This window comes from Jaculus jaculus, chromosome 16 (genome assembly GCF_020740685.1).
Source record: "Jaculus jaculus isolate mJacJac1 chromosome 16, mJacJac1.mat.Y.cur, whole genome shotgun sequence".
Taxonomy (NCBI): Eukaryota; Metazoa; Chordata; class Mammalia; order Rodentia; family Dipodidae; genus Jaculus; species Jaculus jaculus.
In genome coordinates, this window is record NC_059117.1 from 66835105 (window position 1) to 66854494 (window position 19390).

The window sequence follows — 19390 nt, forward strand, 5'->3', positions numbered from 1 at the left end:
TACCTGTAGGAACAGGGAGAGAGGGAGGAAGAGAGAGTGAAAGAGAGAGAGGAGGAGAACGAACAAAAGCAGGAGGAGGAGGAGGAAGAAGAGTGAAGAGGAGCCTGAGGCGAAGAAGAGGAGAAGGAGGAGGAGAAGGGGGAGGAAGAGAAGGAAGAAGAGGAGAAGGAGGAGGAGGAGCCTGAGACGGAAGAAGAGGAACAGGAGGAGTAGAAAGAGAATGAGAGTTATGGTCCTTTCCTATCTCCCAAGGAGGCTAGAATCAGACAGGAGGAAGCATCCTGTGCCCCTTGCGCAAGTAAAGAAGCCAGTCTAGGGGCTGGAGAGATGGCTTAGTGGTGAAGGCACTTGCCTGAAAAGCCTGAAGACCCAGGTTTGATTCCTTACTACCCGTGTAAGGCAGATGCACAAGGTGGCACATGCATATGGAATTCATTTGCAGTGGCTAGAGGCCCTGGCATGCCCATTCTCTCCCTCCCCCTTCTCTCTAAGAAAGAAATAAAATATTTTCTAAAAAATAAAAAAGATCATCTTGCAGAAGAAGAAGCAAGCCTGTGGCATCATTCCTTGGTTCAAGGAGCCTCTTCCAAGGGGCCCTACCGCCAAAGCTGGTTGCTTCCTGCTGGGCCCGTGCCAGCTGACTATGTCTTTTTCCAGGGCCCCTGTCTCTTGGCTCATCCTGATTCAGTGCTTTGAAACTGCCACGAGCAAGCTCAATCCTAACATGAAAGCTCCTCCATCAACCACAAGATGATGGCTTTCACCATTTGCTCTCTGTTCTGGGGCATGATGTCATCTGTTTTCTTTCCTTACAGCATACACCTCCAGAGTCCCCTGCATCCTGCACCTCAACGGCCTTCCTGAAGTTCAGTGGCCAAAACCAAAATGATACTGTAGCTGTTTCTGAATAATCATAGTGGCATAACTGCCCGCCCCAAAGCTATTGCTCTGTTTATTAGGAGAAGGGAGGAATGTCAGTACGCCAAGTGGAAGGGAAGATTTACCACATGAGGGGCCAGCTGGGCCTGGCTGTGCATGGTTTTCGTTCATGCCACACGCGTCTCTCGTCTTCTCAAGGGAACAGAACTTGCAAGGAGTGGAATTTGATGGGTGTCGCTCTCTGGGTGGGAACCGTGTGTTCGTGGGGCGTGGAGAGTAGGCGTGTTTAGAGGCTGGTCATTTCAGCTTGAGCGGAACTCCTACCCAGTGCCAAGCCTCAACTTGACAGATCAAGGGAGGCCATTTCTGGCCGAGAACAGCTCATTTGCCAGTTCTGACCAGGAGTGTTTGAATCTCAGGCTTTTCCCCCAGTAGTGAGAAGACTAACAGGGAGCTCTGGGCGTGGGACGTGGCCTCAGAGGAGTGTGTGTACGTGCTACCTTGTGTCGGTGAACATGAACAAATACACGTCTTCAGTTGTACACATTTTAACTTTCTTTATTGCAAAGGAATATGGTTCATTAGCCTCCATGTGACAGGGTAGCTTAAAGAAGAAAGTGATCGTTAAAAGCGTCTCATTGGTATATATAATCGAACATGTGGGAGGCTTAAAATAAAGGCTGGATGAGCCCTTGACTGGGGACGTTTTGTGGGAGGCAGACACTGCACGAAAGGATACTGACTGGCAGTCGTAATTCCACTGTTGCCACCTGAAGGAAAACCCAGTAAGGCTCCTGTGGCTTCTGCAGCAGAGGATAGGAATCACCTGGGTGCTGATGGTGACTTGAGACGGCAGAATGCATTGCCTTTTAGAAGCTTGTCTGTGTGCCCCCTCCCGGTCCCCGTCACTTTACGATGCACCAAGTACTGTCACCTAAGTTGTCCCGCTTGCTACCTAGCAGCCCTATGAGGTATACCGTTGCATCGCTCTGCTCTGGAACTCTAGAGGCCAGACTGAGAAGCTAGGCAAGCTCTTCCCCTGGGAAAACTAGCTCCAGCACTTTCAGAACTTACTGTTCCATGCATGCATGTGCGTGTGCATGCGTGCACGTGCGCTCGTGTACGTGTGTGGGTACCGATGCATACTGTGCAGGTACCCATGACTGTGTGCGCACAAACACATGGAAGCCAGAGGGGGGTCGCTGGTGTCCCTCCAGAACATCCCCCCCATTTTTAAAATACTTTAGTTATTTACTTGCAAGCAGAGAGGGAGAGAAATGGGTGTGCCAGGGCCTTCCAGCTGCTGCACACAAACTCCAGATACCTGCACCACTTTGTACATCTGACCTTATGTGGGTACTGGGGTGGTTAGGCTTTGCAGGCAAGGACCTTAACCACTGAGCCATCTCTCCAGCCCCCGTTTCTTTTTTTGAGACAGGCTCTCTCATTGGCCTGGAGATAGACTAACTGCTCTGAGAGCCACAGGGACCCCCTATCACCTCCCCCACACTGTGATGACAAGCATGTGTACCACCACTCCTAGCCATTTTAGACTCTTTCAACCCTATCCAATAGTTCCACTGGCTGCTCTCACTTGGAAGCTGGTATTTCCACAATCTTTGTAGAAATAGCAAGAGAGGAAATCACATTCCTGGGTACTTTCTTTTTTTTTTTAATTTATTTTTATTTATTTGAGAGCGACAGACACAGGGAGAAAGACAGATAGAGGGAGAGAGAGAGAATGGGCGCGCCAGGGCTTCCAGCCTCTGCAAACGAACTCCAGACGCGTGCGCCCCCTTGTGCATCTGGCTAACGTGGGACCTGGGGAGACGAGCCTTGAACTGGGGTCCTTAGGCTTCACAGGCAAGCGCTTAACCACTAAGCCATCTCTCTAGCCCCCTGGGTACTTTCTAAGAGACACTTGGTGAGGGTTATTGATTATTATTGATTGATTAATTGATTACTGTTATTAGTCTCAACCAGGAAGCCAAACCTGAACATGACCAACAGTTTTACTGCAGTAGTGGTAGTTTTTCTTTTTTTAAATTAATATATGTAGTTGAGAGAATGTGAGTGAGTGACTAAGAGAAAGAGAGAGAGAAAGAGCAGGGTGGAAATGGGCCTACCATGCCCTCTTGCCACTGCAAAAGGAACTCCAGATGCATGGGCCACTTCTGCATCTGGTTTGATGTGGGTGCTGAGGAATTGAACCTGAAGCTGTAGCTTTTCAAGCAAGCACCTTAACCACTGAGCCATCTCTCTTCCCCCAATCTTTGCACTTTCTAATCAACCTGGAATTCCTATCTGACTTAAAATAGAGTCGCACCAGTCCCTAGAAGCGTGGGTGTGACCTGAGCCAGAAATAAACACACAGAATGCCCAGCATACTCCCGTCAGTTTTTCTCCCTCAAGCCCAGCTGTTCACAGACTCGCCAGAGCTCACACAGTAAATACTTCACCTCCTCGGGTTCCATGCCTGCAGCATCCCAGAGTTGTCAGTGCATCCAACCCAGTGTCCCCAAGGGAAGAAGCATTAGTATCTGCATTTTGCATGTGTGGCAGCTGAGGCTCAGAGACAGAAAGGAACCAGCCCAAAGGCATGCCATTTGTCTGTGGTTGGGGTGGGATTTGAACCCAGCTCTGACCTCATTCTCCGTGTTCAAGCACTACACTTTGTCACCTACAGCTATATTTAATGACCGCTTCCTGCACTTTTCACAGTGTTTTTAATTTTTTTTTCATTTGCAAGCAGAGATGGAGAGAGAAGAGGTGCATCCAAGTATAAACTCCAAATGCATGCACCACTTTGTGCATCTGGCTTTACGTGGGTGCTGGGTAACCAAGTTCAGGTCATCAGGCTTTGCAAGAAAGTGCTTTTAACTGCAGAGCCATCTCCCCAGGCCAACATACGGGTTTTTTGTTTTGTTTTGTTTTTGTTTTTTAGCACCTAAAACCAGAAGGCTTAGCAGTAACATTGGCACAATCAAGAAAGGCCCTGACACTCGAGCCTCAGTGCCATGTCCTTCTGGGGTGGGGACGCCCGGTCTCTGGATTCCCTCCACTTCAAAACCTGAGACACTAGGAAAGGAGCACCAAAGGACTCAGGACAACCTACGACCATATTACACAGAGACCCACTGTGCCCGAGTGCTTGCAGGTGTGGTTGGCTGTAGATCCAGCCAGCCCTCATCTTCTTCTCACACGGTGGGAGGAAAACGCCAGGCTCCCATGACAGCTATGGAACATCTACAGAATTGCCCACCCTCCCAAACAGTGGCTGTGATAGCTTGAACAAAAAAAATAATAATAATAAGGGCTGGAGAAATGGCTTAGCGATTAAGCGCTTGCCTGTGTAGCCTAAAGACACTGATTCAAGGCTCGGTTACCCAGGACCCACGCTATCCAGTTGCACAAGGGGGCGCACGCATCTGGAGTTCATTTACAGTGGATGGAGGCCCTTGCACGCCCATTCTCTCTCTCTCTCTCTCTGCCTCTTTCTCTCTGTGTCTGTTGCTCTCAAATAAAAATGAACAAAAAAATTTTTTTAAAAATAAGTAAATAAAACAGAAAGTAGATAGTAGGTTTTAGTACTTGTGCTTTCCTGGTTAGCTCGGTGCTCCGTGCTTATTGCCTGAGCTGGGTGACAGGTACACAAGACCGGTGAGACACACACTCACCTCCATCTTCTCCTCTCCTCCTCAGGTGAAGGCCGCTTCCAAGTACGTGGATGTGCCTGTGAGTATTTGAAGGTCGCGGTCTGATCTGTGACGCTGCAGCTTTGTCTTTGCCTGCCTTCCTGAGCGCTTTGCCTTGTTGCTTAGCTGTGTGTTCGACTTAGATCCTCAGCGAGAAGCCAGCACAAGCTTCATGTCTTTCAGATGAGGACAGGGCATGGTTTCTGCTATGGGGAAGCAAGGTCCGACCCGGTTCCACCCTGGCTTCCGTTTCCCTGGGTCGGTCTGGTTCTTCCCATCTGGCTCCATCCTCCAGGTGCCTCCCCGCCCGCAGGCGCATCTTGGAAGCAGAGCCCATAGCTACAAATTTCAACAAGGGTGCCAGTATTTTTTTTAAAAAATAAATAAATAAATTCTGACTTTGTTCATTTGGGGGTCGGTTGTACAGTTGTTTTATGGAAACCGTACGAGACTGCTTATAATTAGTGCAGGTCTCATTAATGAAGAGAGCCTCAAAGTTGCTAGAGAAAGCACTTGAAGTTGCCCCAAATTTACATTTAAATTGAAGTTAAGTACTGCACATGAATACTAAAGTGTGGGATTACCTGTGATAAAGCAGGAAGCATTTATAGGCAGACTTTGCCCTGCATATTAGCAAAATAAAATTGGAGCGATTTAAATATATTCCAATAAAGGGGGAAAGAAAATGATTCCGTTTCTCCATTTCTGACAAAAGAGGTATGAGTCTATTATAAAATATTAAATTTAGGGCGCTTACCTCAACAGCCACCAAGGGTCTTGTACTGAATGTTCCTCATTCTGAACGTGGTTAAGTACCCTCCTTGTTCAAATACTTATTTGTGAAAATTTGTTTTTTTTCTGAAAGGATTTATATTAACATTTAAATTCATTTCCCCAGGAAGCTAAGTGTGTAATGGTTTATTGGCTTATTTCTCAAAGGAAGACAAAATGGAAAATTGGAGTGAATTTAGCATTAGCATATATTTTGTTTGTTTAATGAAAGATTGTACAATCAATAATTATGTTTTGAATTTATACAATACATCTCATCAAGGGACCTCAGACTCCTTCGTGTAAGCAGGAGAATGGAGAGGAGAAAGGCGGCCAGAAGAGAGAAATGCACTTTCCTTCCCTCAGGCTCCCAGTATAAACTTTCACTTTACGCCCAGGCCTCTGGCCCAGCTCCACCACATTTAAAATGGAGATAATAAGGCCTAACTCCTGGGCGTGCTAAGCACATATGACGGCTGTGTGCACATGGCACTCGGTAGAGAAGGGCATAGGGGATGGGATGATGCCCAGGGCTGAAGGCCGATACACCCACTTTCCCAGCCTGGCCCACCACCGGCCTTGTGTCTCACAGCTCTCAGTCCACCACTGGTCTTGTGTCTCACAGCTCTCAGTCCACCACTGGTCTTGTGTCTCACAGCTCTCAGTCCACCACTGGTCTTGTGTCCACAGATCTCAGTCCACCACTGGTCTTGTGTCTCACAGCTCTCAGTCCACCACTGGTCTTGTGTCTCTCAGCTCTCAGTCCACCACTGGTCTTGTGTCTCACAGATCTCAGTCCACCACCGGCCTTGTGTCTCACAGCTCTCAGTCCACCACTGGTCTTGTGTCTCTCAGCTCTCAGTCCACCACCGGCCTTGTGTCTCACAGCTCTCAGTCCACCACTGGTCTTGTGTCTCACAGCTCTCAGTCCACCACCGGCCTTGTGTCTCACAGCTCTCAGTCCACCTCTGGTCTTGTGTCCACAGATCTCAGTCCACCACTGGTCTTGTGTCTCACAGCTCTCAGTCCACCACTGGTCTTGTGTCCACAGATCTCAGTCCACCACTGGTCTTGTGTCTCTCAGCTCTCAGTCCACCACTGGTCTTGTGTCTCTCAGCTCTCAGTCCACCACTGGTCTTGTGTCTCACAGCTCTCAGTCCACCACTGGTCTTGTGTCTCACAGCTCTCAGTCCACCACTGCTCTTGTGTCTCACAGATCTCAGTCCACCACTGGTCTTGTGTCTCACAGCTCTCAGTCCACCACTGGTCTTGTGTCTCACAGCTCTCAGTCCACCACTGGTCTTGTGTCTCACAGCTCTCAGTCCACTACTGGTGTTGTGTCTCACAGATCCCAGTCCACCACTGGTCTTGTGTCTCACAGATCTCAGTCCACCACTGGTCTTGTGTCTCACAGATCTCAGTCCACCACTGGTCTTGTGTGTCACAGATCTCAGTCCCACACTGGTCTTGTGTGTCACAGATCTCAGTCCACCACTGGTCTTGTGTCTCACAGATCTCAGTCCACCACTGGTCTTGTGTCTCACAGATCTCAGTCCACCACTGGTCTTGTGTCCACAGATCTCAGTCCACCACTGGTCTTGTGTCTCACAGATCTCAGTCCACCACTGGTCTTGTGTCTCACAGCTCTCAGTCCACCACTGGTCTTGTGTCTCACAGATCTCAGTCCAGCACTGGTCTTGTGTCTCACAGATCTCAGTCCACCACTGGTCTTGTGTCTCACAGCTCTCAGTCCACCACTGGTCTTGTGTCTCACAGCTCTCAGTCCACCACTGGTCTTGTGTCTCTCAGCTCTCAGTCCACCACTGGTCTTGTGTCTCACAGCTCTCAGTCCACCACTGGTCTTGTGTCTCACAGATCCCAGTCCACCACTGGTCTTGTGTCTCACAGATCTCAGTCCACCACTGGTCTTGTGTCTCACAGATCTCAGTCCACCACTGGTCTTGTGTCTCACAGATCTCAGTCCACCACTGGTCTTGTGTACACAGATCTCAGTCCACCACTGGTCTTGTGTGTCACAGCTCTCAGTCCACCACTGGTCTTGTGTCTCTCAGCTCTCAGTCCACCACTGGTCTTGTGTCTCTCAGCTCTCAGTCCACCACTGGTCTTGTGTCTCACAGCTCTCAGTCCACCACTGGTCTTGTGTGTCACAGCTCTCAGTCCACCACTGGTCTTGTGTCTCACAGCTCTCAGTCCACCACTGGTCTTGTGTCTCACAGCTCTCAGTCCACCACTGGTCTTGTGTCTCACAGATCTCAGTCCACCACTGGTCTTGTGTCTCACAGCTCTCAGTCCACCACTGGTCTTGTGTCTCACAGCTCTCAGTCCACCACTGGTCTTGTGTCCACAGATCTCAGTCCACCACTGGTCTTGTGTCTCTCAGCTCTCAGTCCACCACTGGTCTTGTGTCTCACAGCTCTCAGTCCACCACTGGTCTTGTGTCTCACAGATCTCAGTCCACCACTGGTCTTGTGTCTCACAGCTCTCAGTCCACCACTGGTCTTGTGTCTCACAGCTCTCAGTCCACCACTGGTCTTGTGTCTCACAGATCTCAGTCCACCACTGGTCTTGTGTCCACAGATCTCAGTCCACCACTGGTCTTGTGTCTCTCAGCTCTCAGTCCACCACTGGTCTTGTGTCTCACAGATCTCAGTCCCACACTGGTCTTGTGTCTCACAGATCTCAGTCCACCACTGGTCTTGTGTCTCACAGATCTCAGTCCACCTCTAGTCTTGTGTCTCACAGATCTCAGTCCACCTCTGGTCTTGTGTCTCACAGATCTCAGTCCACCACTGGTCTGTGTCTCACAGATCTCAGTCCACCACTGGTCTGTGTCTCACAGATCTCAGTCCACCTCTGGTCTTGTGTCTCACAGATCTCAGTCCACCTCTAGTCTTGTGTCTCACAGATCTCAGTCCACCTCTAGTCTTGTGTCTCACAGATCTCAGTCCACCTCTGGTCTTGTGTCTCACAGATCTCAGTCCACCTCTGGTCTTGTGTCTCACAGATCTCAGTCCACCTCTAGTCTTGTGTCTCACAGATCTCAGTCCACCTCTAGTCTTGTGTCTCACAGATCTCAGTCCACCTGTAGTCTTGTGTCTCACAGATCTCAGTCCACCTCTGGTCTTGTGTCTCACAGATCTCAGTCCACCACTGGTCTGTGTCTCACAGCTCTCAGTCCACCACTGGTCTGTGTCTCACAGCTCTCAGTCCACCACTGGTCTTGTGTCTCACAGCTCTCAGTCCACCACTGGTCTTGTGTCTCACAGATCTCAGTCCACCTCTAGTCTTGTGTCTCACAGATCTCAGTCCACCACTGGTCTTGTGTCTCACAGCTCTCAGTCCACCACTGGTCTTGTGTCTCTCAGCTCTCAGTCCACCACTGGTCTTGTGTCTCTCAGCTCTCAGTCCACCACTGGTCTTGTGTCTCACAGATCTCAGTCCACCACTGGTCTTGTGTCTCACAGATCTCAGTCCACCACTGGTCTTGTGTCTCTCAGCTCTCAGTCCACCACTGGTCTTGTGTCTCACAGCTCTCAGTCCACCACTGGTCTTGTGTCTGACAGCTCTCAGTCCAGCACTGGTCTTGTGTCTCATAGATCTCAGTCCACCACTGGTCTTGTGTCCACAGATCTCAGTCCCACACTGGTCTTGTGTCTCTCAGCTCTCAGTCCACCACTGGTCTTGTGTCCACAGATCTCAGTCCACCACTGGTCTTGTGTGTCACAGATCTCAGTCCACCTCTGGTCTTGTGTCTCACAGCTCTCAGTCCCACACTGGTCTTGTGTCTCACAGATCTCAGTCCACCACTGGTCTTGTGTCTCACAGCTCTCAGTCCACCACTGGTCTTGTGTGTTACAGCTCTCAGTCCACCACTGGTCTTGTGTACACAGATCTCAGTCCCACACTGGTCTTGTGTCTCACAGATCTCAGTCCACCACTGGTCTTGTGTCTCACAGCTCTCAGTCCACCTCTGGTCTTGTGTCTCACAGATCTCAGTCCACCACTGGTCTTGTGTGTTACAGCTCTCAGTCCACCACTGGTCTTGTGTCTCACAGCCCTCAACCCACCTCTGGTATTGTGTCTCACAGCTCTCAGTCCACCTCTGGTCTTGTGTCTCACAGATCTCAGTCCACCTCTGGTCTTGTGTCTCACAGATCTCAGTCCACCACTGGTCTTGTGTCTCACAGCCCTCAACCCACCTCTGGTATTGTGTCTCACAGCTCTCAGCCTAGAAATCTGGTGTCTGAGGCTGTGTGTGTTTAGACTTTGTTGTTTCTCCACAGCAGATGGAATTTTTTTTTTTTAGTTTTATTATGTGTATAGTATAACTGGTTATACTCTTATCCCCTCGCCTTTGGGAGCCCTCTTTAGTGAAACTTTACTATGTGAACGTACTATAAATTGGTCATATTCCCATCAGGTTATTCTCCTTTTTTGAGGTTGAGTTTCGCTCTAGCCCAGCTGACCTGGAGCTCACTATATAGTCTCAGGGTGGCCTCGAACTCATGGTAATCCACCTACCTCTGTCTTCCACATGCTGGGATTAAAGGCGTGCGCCACCTACATTCCACTGGCGGCCCTCCCCAGTGGGGGTATTGATAATCAGTGTGGAGTCATAACTGTATCAGTTGGTTCCTGCTGGGAGAGGAAAGTGTGCCTTCCCACACTGTGGCTCATATATTCCTTGAGCCCCTCTTAGGCAGTGGTTCCTGAGCCTTGGAGGGTGTGTTAGAACCTTCCTCTAGTGTTGAGCACTCAGCAGCCTCTTATCTTAAAAGTAGGTGTAGGATGGGTGACTCATAGACAAGGCCCCAGTGTCTGGAGAAATTTGACTTTAGGTGTCACTGTAAGGTTGACCTCACAAGAATAGCATTTTGGAGAAGTTAGGGAAAGGTCCGATAATGGCAGTGTCTTCTAGTTCAGCTTAATGATTCCTACAAGGCAAGCCCAAATTTATTGTGAGGATGGAGTTGAATGGACTCCATGTCACTATGAAAATGTCCCAATCTGGGCTAGAGAGATTGCTCAGTTGCTAAGGCACTTGCCCGTGACGTCTAATAACCTGCCTCAATTCCCCAGTGCCTATGTAAAGCCAGATGCACAACGTGGCACATGTGTCTAGCGGCTGGAGGCCCCGATGTGCCCATTCTTTCTCCCTCTCCCTCTCCCTCCTCCTTCCCCTCTCCCTCCTCCTTCCCCTCTCCCTCCCCCTCTCCCTCCCCCTCTCCCTCTCCCTCCTCCTTGTGTCTCTCCTTCCCCTCTCCCTCCTCCTTCCCCTCTCCCTCCCCCTCTCCCTCCCCCTCTCCCTCCCCCTCTCCCTCTCCCTCTCCCCCCCTCTTTCTCTTTCTCTCTCTCTCTCTTTCTCCCTGTCCCCTTACAAACAAATAAGTAAAACATTTAAAGGAAGGAAATGACCCATCCTGTGGTCATGCAGTCACGTGTGCATTAAGGGTGCTATCATAGAAATATTGCTGGGATATGAAGGAATAAAGCAGGGTTCAGTTTCTCCCTCAGGCGAGTCAGCAGTGATGTGGCATGTCCCCCGATGTGGTTCACTTACCATTGGTGACATATAGTACAATGATAAGTACTGCAACCAAACTTTAGAAAACACTAAGTGACCGGCCATTAAATCACTTACTTAATCTTTATCAACCACCCCATTTTAAAGATAAGGAAATTGAGGAATAGAGAAGTTAATTCTCTCAGTGTCAGACAGCTCCTAAGTAGCAGATGTAATATTTTAAACAAGGCTCTTGGGCTGGAGAGATGGCTCAGCAGTTAAAGGCACTTGCTTGCAAAGCCTGATGATTCCCAGTACCCAGGTAAAGCCAGAGTCACAAAGTGGCACACATGTCCTGAGTTCATTTGCAGCAGCAGGAGGCCCTGGCACATCCAGTCTCAATCCCTCTCTCTCTCTCTCCTTATAAATAAATAAATAAGCCGGGCATGGTGGCGCACACCTTTAATCCCAGCACTCGGGAGGCAGAGGTATGAGGATCGCCATGAGTTCAAGGCCACCCTGAGACTACCTAGTGAATTCCAGGTCAGCCTGGGCTAGAGTGAGACCCTACCTTGAAAAACAGAGAAAAAACAAAGAAAAAATAAATAAATACATAAAACAAGGCCCTTAGGCACTCTTGTATGCAATCAGAAGAGTTTAGCTAATGCAAAAACACATAATTGGCGAGTTGAGAAATTATTTGAGTATTCGAAATGAAAAGGCTTAGCAGATTAAATCCACGGCCGTACCCGCCATTCATGTTTAGGACACTTTGGAAATAAGCTGACAAATCTGTACTTTCAGAGCTGGCAATAGTTATCATAAACGTGAACAAATGCCTCATAGCATGCATATGTGTGTGCAGTGTTTACACATAGTAAATAATCATTTACTTCTGAAAAGAGCCCTATAAGAGGGGTAGTTATTCCATCCTGGTTTACAGATAAGAAAAAGAGGCACGAGGAAGTTAAGTAGGGAGTGAAGATTTATGATCTGTCTGGCTGATTGTGGATCCTGCCCACGCTAGCTCCTAGGAGACAACTGAACACACTCAGCCTTGCCAGGAGTATGCACACCTTGACACTCATTTGTCTGTTTGCTTGCTTTCTTTGTTCATTTTGAAAAGCCAGTTCAGGACTTGAGAGATAGCTCAGCAGTTAAAGGCGCTTTCTTCCAAAACTTGATGGCCTGGGTTCAATTCCCCAGTGCCCATGTAAAGCCAGATGCACAATGTGGCGCATGTGTCTGGAGTTCATTTGAAGAGGCAGGAGGCCCTGTCACATTCCCATACTCACTCTTTCTGTCTGCCTCTTTCTCTATGTTTTTCTCTCTGTCTCAAATAAATAGATAAAAATTGAGGGGGGGGTATTTTTAGTTTTTGAAGTAGGGTCTCACTCTAGCCCAGGCTGATCTGGAATTCATTGTTGTAGTCTCAGCGTGGCCTCAAATTCACAGTGATCCTCCCTACCTCCACCTCCAAAATGCTGGAATTAAAGGAACCACCATGCCTGGCAATAAAAGTAGTTGTTTTGGCGCTAGAGAGATGGCTTAGTGGCTGAGGCGTTTTCCAGTGAAGTCTAAGGAACCCAGGTTTGATTACCTCATACCCACCTAAGCCAGATGTATAAGGTGGCACATTTGTCTGGAGTTTGCTTGCAGTTGGTGCACCCATTCTCTCTGTCTCCTCTCTGTCTCTCTTTGCTTATGAATAAATAAATTTTAATAAAAAGAAAAGCTAGTTAACCAGCACATCACTATCATCTGTTAAGTCAGAGGTTCCCAAACCAAGATGTCCAGCAATAAAACACGGCAAGAGTTTTAGAGGTTATTTGTTGTTGACTTTCTGTTGGGTTTTCCAACCCTCACCTCCAGAGATTCTGATGAGTAACTGTGGGGTGGAACATTCTAAACACACTCTTCTGTGCAAAGCATGGAAAGCAGTGGACTCACGCAGTGGTCCTTGACATTGGCTGTGGATTGGAAGCACCTGGAGAGGCCTTCAAATGGTGCTTCCCAAGCTGCTGGCCAGACAAAACAGATTCTCTGGAGGTAGAGCCTGGGTGTAACTGTTTACAAAACTTCCTCGGTCCTATGTCATTTGCAGCCAGGTTTAGGAACCACTGGGTGTTCTGAACTCTCTGGGTTGCCTTGTGTGGTTTCTGACATACAGTTGGAGTTTATTTCCATGTAGAGACTACTGGTTAATTACCATGGAGATTTCTGTTTAATGAACCCCACTAGTGCCAAGAAGCATAGCTCCCACTAATTCGGAAGGGTTTATAATCCCCAAAACATTTCTCTTTTCCCTAGATGTAGGATTCATCCCTTCAGTTCATCGAACATATTTAAACTTCCCTTCAGGGCTTACTTAATATTCTAAAAATGGGAGTTTGTATTCCTCAAGCACAGAAGTATCCAACAGGGGCAGACTAAGAGTATAATGTCCTATTTCACCTAATGCATAGAATGCCTTCTTGGCAGATCATGTTATCCACACATGGTGAAGTTAACTCTACAAATATTTATGTATATTTGTTTAGATGTTTTGTAAAAATCTGTGTCAAGGCTGAAGTGATAGCTCAGTGGTTAAAGACACTTGCTTGCAAAGCCTGACGGCCCAGGTTTGATTCACCAGCTGCTGCATAAAGCCAAACGCACAAAATGACACATGCATCTGAAGTTCTTCTGCAGTGGCAGGAGGTCCTGGCACACCCATACTATCTCTGTTTGCTTCTTTCTCTCTCTCTTTCTCTCAAACAAACAAATAAATAAAGTGTTTTTAAAGTGTGAAATACAGATTTTTTTAATATCTATGTCAAATTCTATCATTCTGGGCAGGCCTCTTTAAAAGCCATCACCTGGGGCTGGGGAGAAGGTTGAGTGAGTCCCAGTGCTTGCTGCATAAGCATGTGTACCTGAATTCAGTCCCAACACCCACATAAAAAAGCCAGGTATATAAAAAAAAAAGCCAGGCGTGGTGGCGCACACCCTTAATCCCAGCACTCGGGAGGCAGAGGTAAGAGGATCGCCATGAGTTTGAGGCCACCCTGAGACTCCTTAGTGAATGCCAGGCCAGGTATGGCTGTGCACACCTCTGGCCCCAGTGCTGAAGCAGGCAGAGATATGAGGGTCCCTTGGGCTTTCAGCCAGCTGATCAAGTTGAAAAATGATGAGTTCCAGGTTGAGTGAGAGAGACAGAAATGGTGAGTTCCAAGTTGAGTGAGAGATCCTGTCTCAAGAAAATAGGAAGGAAGTGTGACAGAGGTGGACACCTGACCACCTCCTCTGGCCTCCACATACTTGTGCACACAGGCACATGCATTGGCACAGACATGCATGTAATTCCTGTGCACATACACCACACATACTACATATACACCAATTCAAAAAAAAAAAAAAAGCTACCACCTAAAAGTTGATGCCTCTGTAGGGAGGAATATGGGAATAAATCCCAATTTATATAATGATTCCAGTAGCTCAGTCAAGTATATTTTCTACCTATAAGTTAGTTTTCTTCTCTGTCAACAGTTTGATCTTAACTATTCTTTTAAATCTGTTTATTTATTTGCAAGCAGAGAGACAGACTGTCAGAGAGAGATTGAGAATGGGCATGCCAAGTCCTCTAGCCACTGCAAACAAATTCCAGAAGCATACGGCACCTTGTGCATCTGGGTACTGGGTAACTGGGCCATTAGGCTTTGCAGGCAAGTGCCTTTAGCCACTGAGCAGTCTCCCCGGCCCAGATTTTAACTGTTTTGGTTGGAAATTTACTTAAGATACATTACCCATCCTTCTTGCCTTTTTTTTTTTTTAACCCTTGGTGTTGTAAACAAGTTTACTGACTGTAATTTAATCTTCTCTCAGTGACTTCAGTTCACCACTGTGACTGCCTCTGCGCAGTTGCTACATAGTCACCGGCTCCCCTCACGCTGAGCCTCCTGAGGTGCAAGGACAGCTGCCCCTGTTGCCATCCCCAGCAGTACCGCACCCAACAGCTGGTGAACGTGTGTCATGCTCAGAGCACCAGGAGAAGGGATAGCGTGCCGTCATCCGCACATTAATTTCAAACAGACTCCCTCTTCCCTATTTCTTCTGGCCCATCGTGAGATGGAAGCTTGTTGGAATTTGGTGTGATGCTTTATATCTAAGGAAGGGGTTGAGAACAGGACAGACAGGACTAGTGGTCTCAGAAAATTTTTTTTTTTTTTTTTTTTTTTGGTTTTTCGAGGTAGGGTCTCACTCTAGCCCAGGCTAACCTGGAATTCACTAGGTAGTCTCAGGGTGGCCATGAACTCTTGGCAGTCCTCATACCCCTGCCTCCTGAGTGCTGGGATTAAAGGCGTGCCACCATGCCTTTTTCAATGTGTGTGTGAGAGAGAACTACCAGGGCCTCCAGCCAGTGCATTCAAACTCCAGACACATGTAACCCCTTGTGCACATGTGCATCACTGGGTGTCTGGCTTACGTGGGATTTGAACCTAGGTCCTTAGGCTGCGCAAGCAAACACCGTAACCGCTAAGCCATCTCTCTGACCTGAGACTTTTATTTTTATCTAGAGTGTCTCCAATAAGGCTTTTTTCCTTCTTGCATCGAAAGTAGACACTAGCAATAGATAACTTTTAATATAGGGGAGGGATCATGTCTGTATTGTAATTTGTGGCTTTGGGGACATTGATGTAGACATTCTTGTGGTGTTTATACTCCTTGAAAGTAAATTGGGGAGCTACTTACGTCCCTCTTTATAGATGGCATGACTGAGGCCCAGAGCCCTCTAAATGATCAGTGTGAGTCCTCATTTGTGAGGGATGGAGTCAGAATCCCTGAAGAGCTTTAAAGGAGAAAAGGATGGAGAAACTGTTTCATTGTTCATAATTTTGTTTCTTTAGCACTTGCAATATTACAGGCACTGTTCTGTATGCTGGAAATAAGACACAAAATATGGGTCAAAGTTCCTGCATTCTTTTGTTTATTCTGGGGGTTTTTTGTTTCTTTGTTTGCCCCCACACCCCCGAGGTAGAGTCTCACTCTAGCCCATTTTGACCTGACGCTCACTCTGTAGTTCTAGTCTGGCCTCAAACTCACAGCAACCTACCTACCCCTTCCTGGGACTAAAGGCGTGAGCCACCATGCCCAGCACAATTCCTGTAATCTTGAAGCTTGTGTCCTAGGAGGAGAAAATGGGCCAAAACAGACAAACAAATAATTATATAATACAACGTCCAGTTCTTGGTAAATTGTTGTGACAAAGAAAAAGAGGTAAGTCAGGTGTGGTAGTACACACCTTTAATCCCAGAACTCGGGAGGCCAAGGTAGGAGGATCGCTGTGAGTTCAAGTCCAGCCTAGGCTGACAGTGAATTCAAGATCAGCCTGGGCTACAGCAAGAGCCAACCTCAAGAAAAGGAAAAAAAAAAAAAAAAGAAAGCAGAGCTGAAAAATAATCACTGGGGTTTCTTAACTATCTGTGTGAGATGAGCCAAATTGATTTCTATCAGAGTTTTAATATGTTTTTATTTATCTGAAAGCAGAAACAGAGAAAGAAGGGGTGTGCCAGGGCCTCTTGCAGCTGCAAGCAAATTCCAGATGTATGTGCCCTCTTGTTCATCTGGCTTTAAGTTGGCTCTGGGTAATCAAACCCAGGCCAGTAGGCTTTGCAAGCCAGCACCTTTAACCGCTAAGTCATCCCCCTAGCCCCCAAGTTTTTAAAAATATTTCAGTATAATGTATAATGTCACTTTGAGGATCTTAAGCCTTAGTGGAAAGAGAAGGCATGCTAAAATCACAGCTTTCAGATGGCTTGCATGCATCCAGGAAAAGGCTTTATCTGCCACACAAGTATTCCAGGGACCAAATGGAAACAATAGTAAGTTTCTTAAGTCTCCCAGGTAGGGGCCCCCATCCTTAATGTCCTTTGATGTGCCAAGGAGGGAGGAGAGAGGTACTACCTTGGCCCGGATAGCTAAAGCTGCCATCTCATTGGAGAACTGCTATTGTTTCGTCTCATAAAACTGCAACAATTATAGGACCATCATGGAACCTGCTCGATCCATTTGCTGAAAATTGCTTGAAAGTGTAACACTTGACTACTGTGGCTTTGGGCTGTCCTCATTGTTTTTCAAATTAATACCTTGTCATTGTTTCAGCAGGTGTTAGGAGATGTTACTAGCATCCCAGGGGCCAAGCATTGGCCCTTTACTTGATAATTGTTTGCTTTGTATCAGGGGGAAAAAAATACAGTCCTACTGTTTCCAAACCTTCCTCATTTTCACCCTGGAAATTACACAGAAGTGTTAACTAACTTCAATTTGCAGTGCCTGACAGTCATGTCTTATAGAGAAATGATACTTTGTGATCTAAGGTAAATCACAGTAATGAAAACTAATCTTTCTAGTTATTAGCAAACGTACATATGTATCTATTGTGGAAATTTAAGAGGTTAGTGGCAGCTCTCCTAATGACCCATATTACAGTGTTTTAATAGGTTTCTGTGGGGATAACTTTGATTTTGACATTTCAGGCAGTGTACACTATGCTCTGTTTTGTTCTACTGCCTTACTATAAACCATCCCCTACCTACATACCTTTCCAGAAAAATTGAATTTATTTAAAAATAAACGCCCCCTCCTTCCCTGCCTGCCTCCCTTTCTTTCTTTTTTCCATCCTTAAGTGGTGAATTCTATACTGTAAAGCAAGGACAGACACGAGAGTGTCTCCTCTGAGTAAACTACATGCAAAGACTCAACTGTAGCCACCCACATTCAGCTATTCCCCACAGGTAGAAGGGAATATTCATTGAAATGTTATTTCATTATCACTTCCTCCATATTTTTTTCTTTTACAGAGGAAGGCAAGGTGCACTGGGATGTTTCTTTAATGGGCAATTCCTATTAAAAGCAAAAGCCAGAGGATGCCTCTGGATTAGCCAAAGATGTATCCAGAAATTTTTCAGAAAAGAAAAAGAATAAAAGTCAGTCAAGAAGTCTATATAAAATCCTGTCATTCCAACTCCCTTCTGAAAAAAAAAGAAAAAGCAAGAAGGTCTAAGATCAACTTCTTTCGGCCCAGGCTGTACCCGCAGCAGGGACCCTGCAGAGCCAGTGAGGGGCGCTCGGAGGAGCCGAAGGGAAGGAGTCAGACCAGAGGCGCTGCGGGCTGAGACTTCGCGTTAACGCTTTCCCGTTTCTTTGCAGAAACCCGGGATGGATGTGGCTGACGCCTACGTGACTTTCGTCCGCCACTCTCAGGATGTCCTCCGTGACAAGGTCAATGAGGAGATGTATATAGAAAGGTTATTTGATGTAAGTAAGTGCCTCCTCCTCCTTGCAGCCCAAGGAGACCCTCCAAAATGTGACAAAATACAAGACAGGAGGATAAGTCACATTTTGTGAAAACGGATCGGTCCTTCCTGATTCCCACAGAAACTCCCTCCTCCCTCTGCCCCCAGCTCAAATCCGTCGTGTGTCTGTTCCGAACCCACTCGTGGCGTGGCGTGTTTCAGGCTCAGTCTGCGTGATGCGTGGACGCCACAAGGCCTCCCAGCAAGCAGCAAGCGGGCGCGTTCTGCCCAGAGCTCGGGAAGCAGCTTCCTTCTCATGGCAGCAACCTTCCTAGGTCACCGTTCCCCCTCCTTGCAACCTGGCCTTGCTGGGGGGAGATGTTCCCCTTGGGGACGCAGGGGCCAGCTTCCTCCCCTGGGTGTGTGTGGGGGGGGGGGGAATGGCTCCTTCCTGAAGCCAGCTGTGGCATGCAGATGTGCAGTAACTGGCATATGCTTCTAAGATGATTTTTATCTCTGCGAGACCACAAGTCCTCGGCCCTGGGTATTGGCAAACGCTTTTACAAAAGTTGGTCAATTGCCACTGGTGAAGCATAGAGGTCCCTCCGCCCACGGGAGAAGTGGGTAGACCAAAAGTGAACGCAGAGCAAAACTCAGAGAATGTAGATCCCCAGGGGTTTACGCCCTCTGAACATGTGACTCCATCTGCAGAGAAAAGGAAGCCACTAAGGCAGAGAGGCAGAGAGAGAGAGAGAGGCCACTAAGGCAGAGAGGCAGAGAGAGAGAGAGAAAGAGAGAAAGAGAGAAAGACAGAAAGAGAGAAAGACAGAAAGAAAGAAAGAAAGAAAGAAAGAAAGAAAGAAAGAAAGAAAGAAAGAAAGAAGAAAGAAAGAAAGAAAGAAAGAGAAGGAAAGAAGGAAAAAAGTAAAGGAATCTGTTTTGGTCTCAAACTGTGCCTCTTACAGGCCAAAAAAAAAAAAAAGATAGGGTTGCCTCATGTAGCCAAATCCATGACTTCAAGTTGCCCCTCAGTGTGCCCATGTACGCCCCCTACCTGAGCCCATGGAAGCTGGTTTCTTCGTCCCTATGTGGTTTCAGGCTACTTCTGTCTCGTGAAATGTAAGCTTTTCCTGTCCAGGTATTTATGTTTTGAGCGCCAGCCCGAACATTAATGTTTTGGTCTAGTGTGGAACCCTTGTTTCTACATTTTCCCTGTAACTGTGTTCACCAATTTGCACGGAGCTGTG

At 47.4% G+C, this 19390-nt stretch overlaps 1 protein-coding gene across 9 annotated transcripts in view; it reads left to right on the top strand.

The window, feature by feature from the left end:
- The window catches only part of Cadps (calcium dependent secretion activator), a 506710-nt gene that overhangs the window by 444904 nt on the left and 42416 nt on the right, over window positions 1–19390 (top strand). For all 9 annotated transcript variants that reach the window (XM_045135763.1, XM_045135769.1, XM_045135761.1 and 6 more), the window contains 2 exons: window positions 4582–4614; window positions 18058–18165. In XM_045135763.1, coding sequence (XP_044991698.1) covers window positions 4582–4614; window positions 18058–18165 — 141 coding nt within the window. The remainder of the gene's footprint in view (window positions 1–4581; window positions 4615–18057; window positions 18166–19390) is intronic.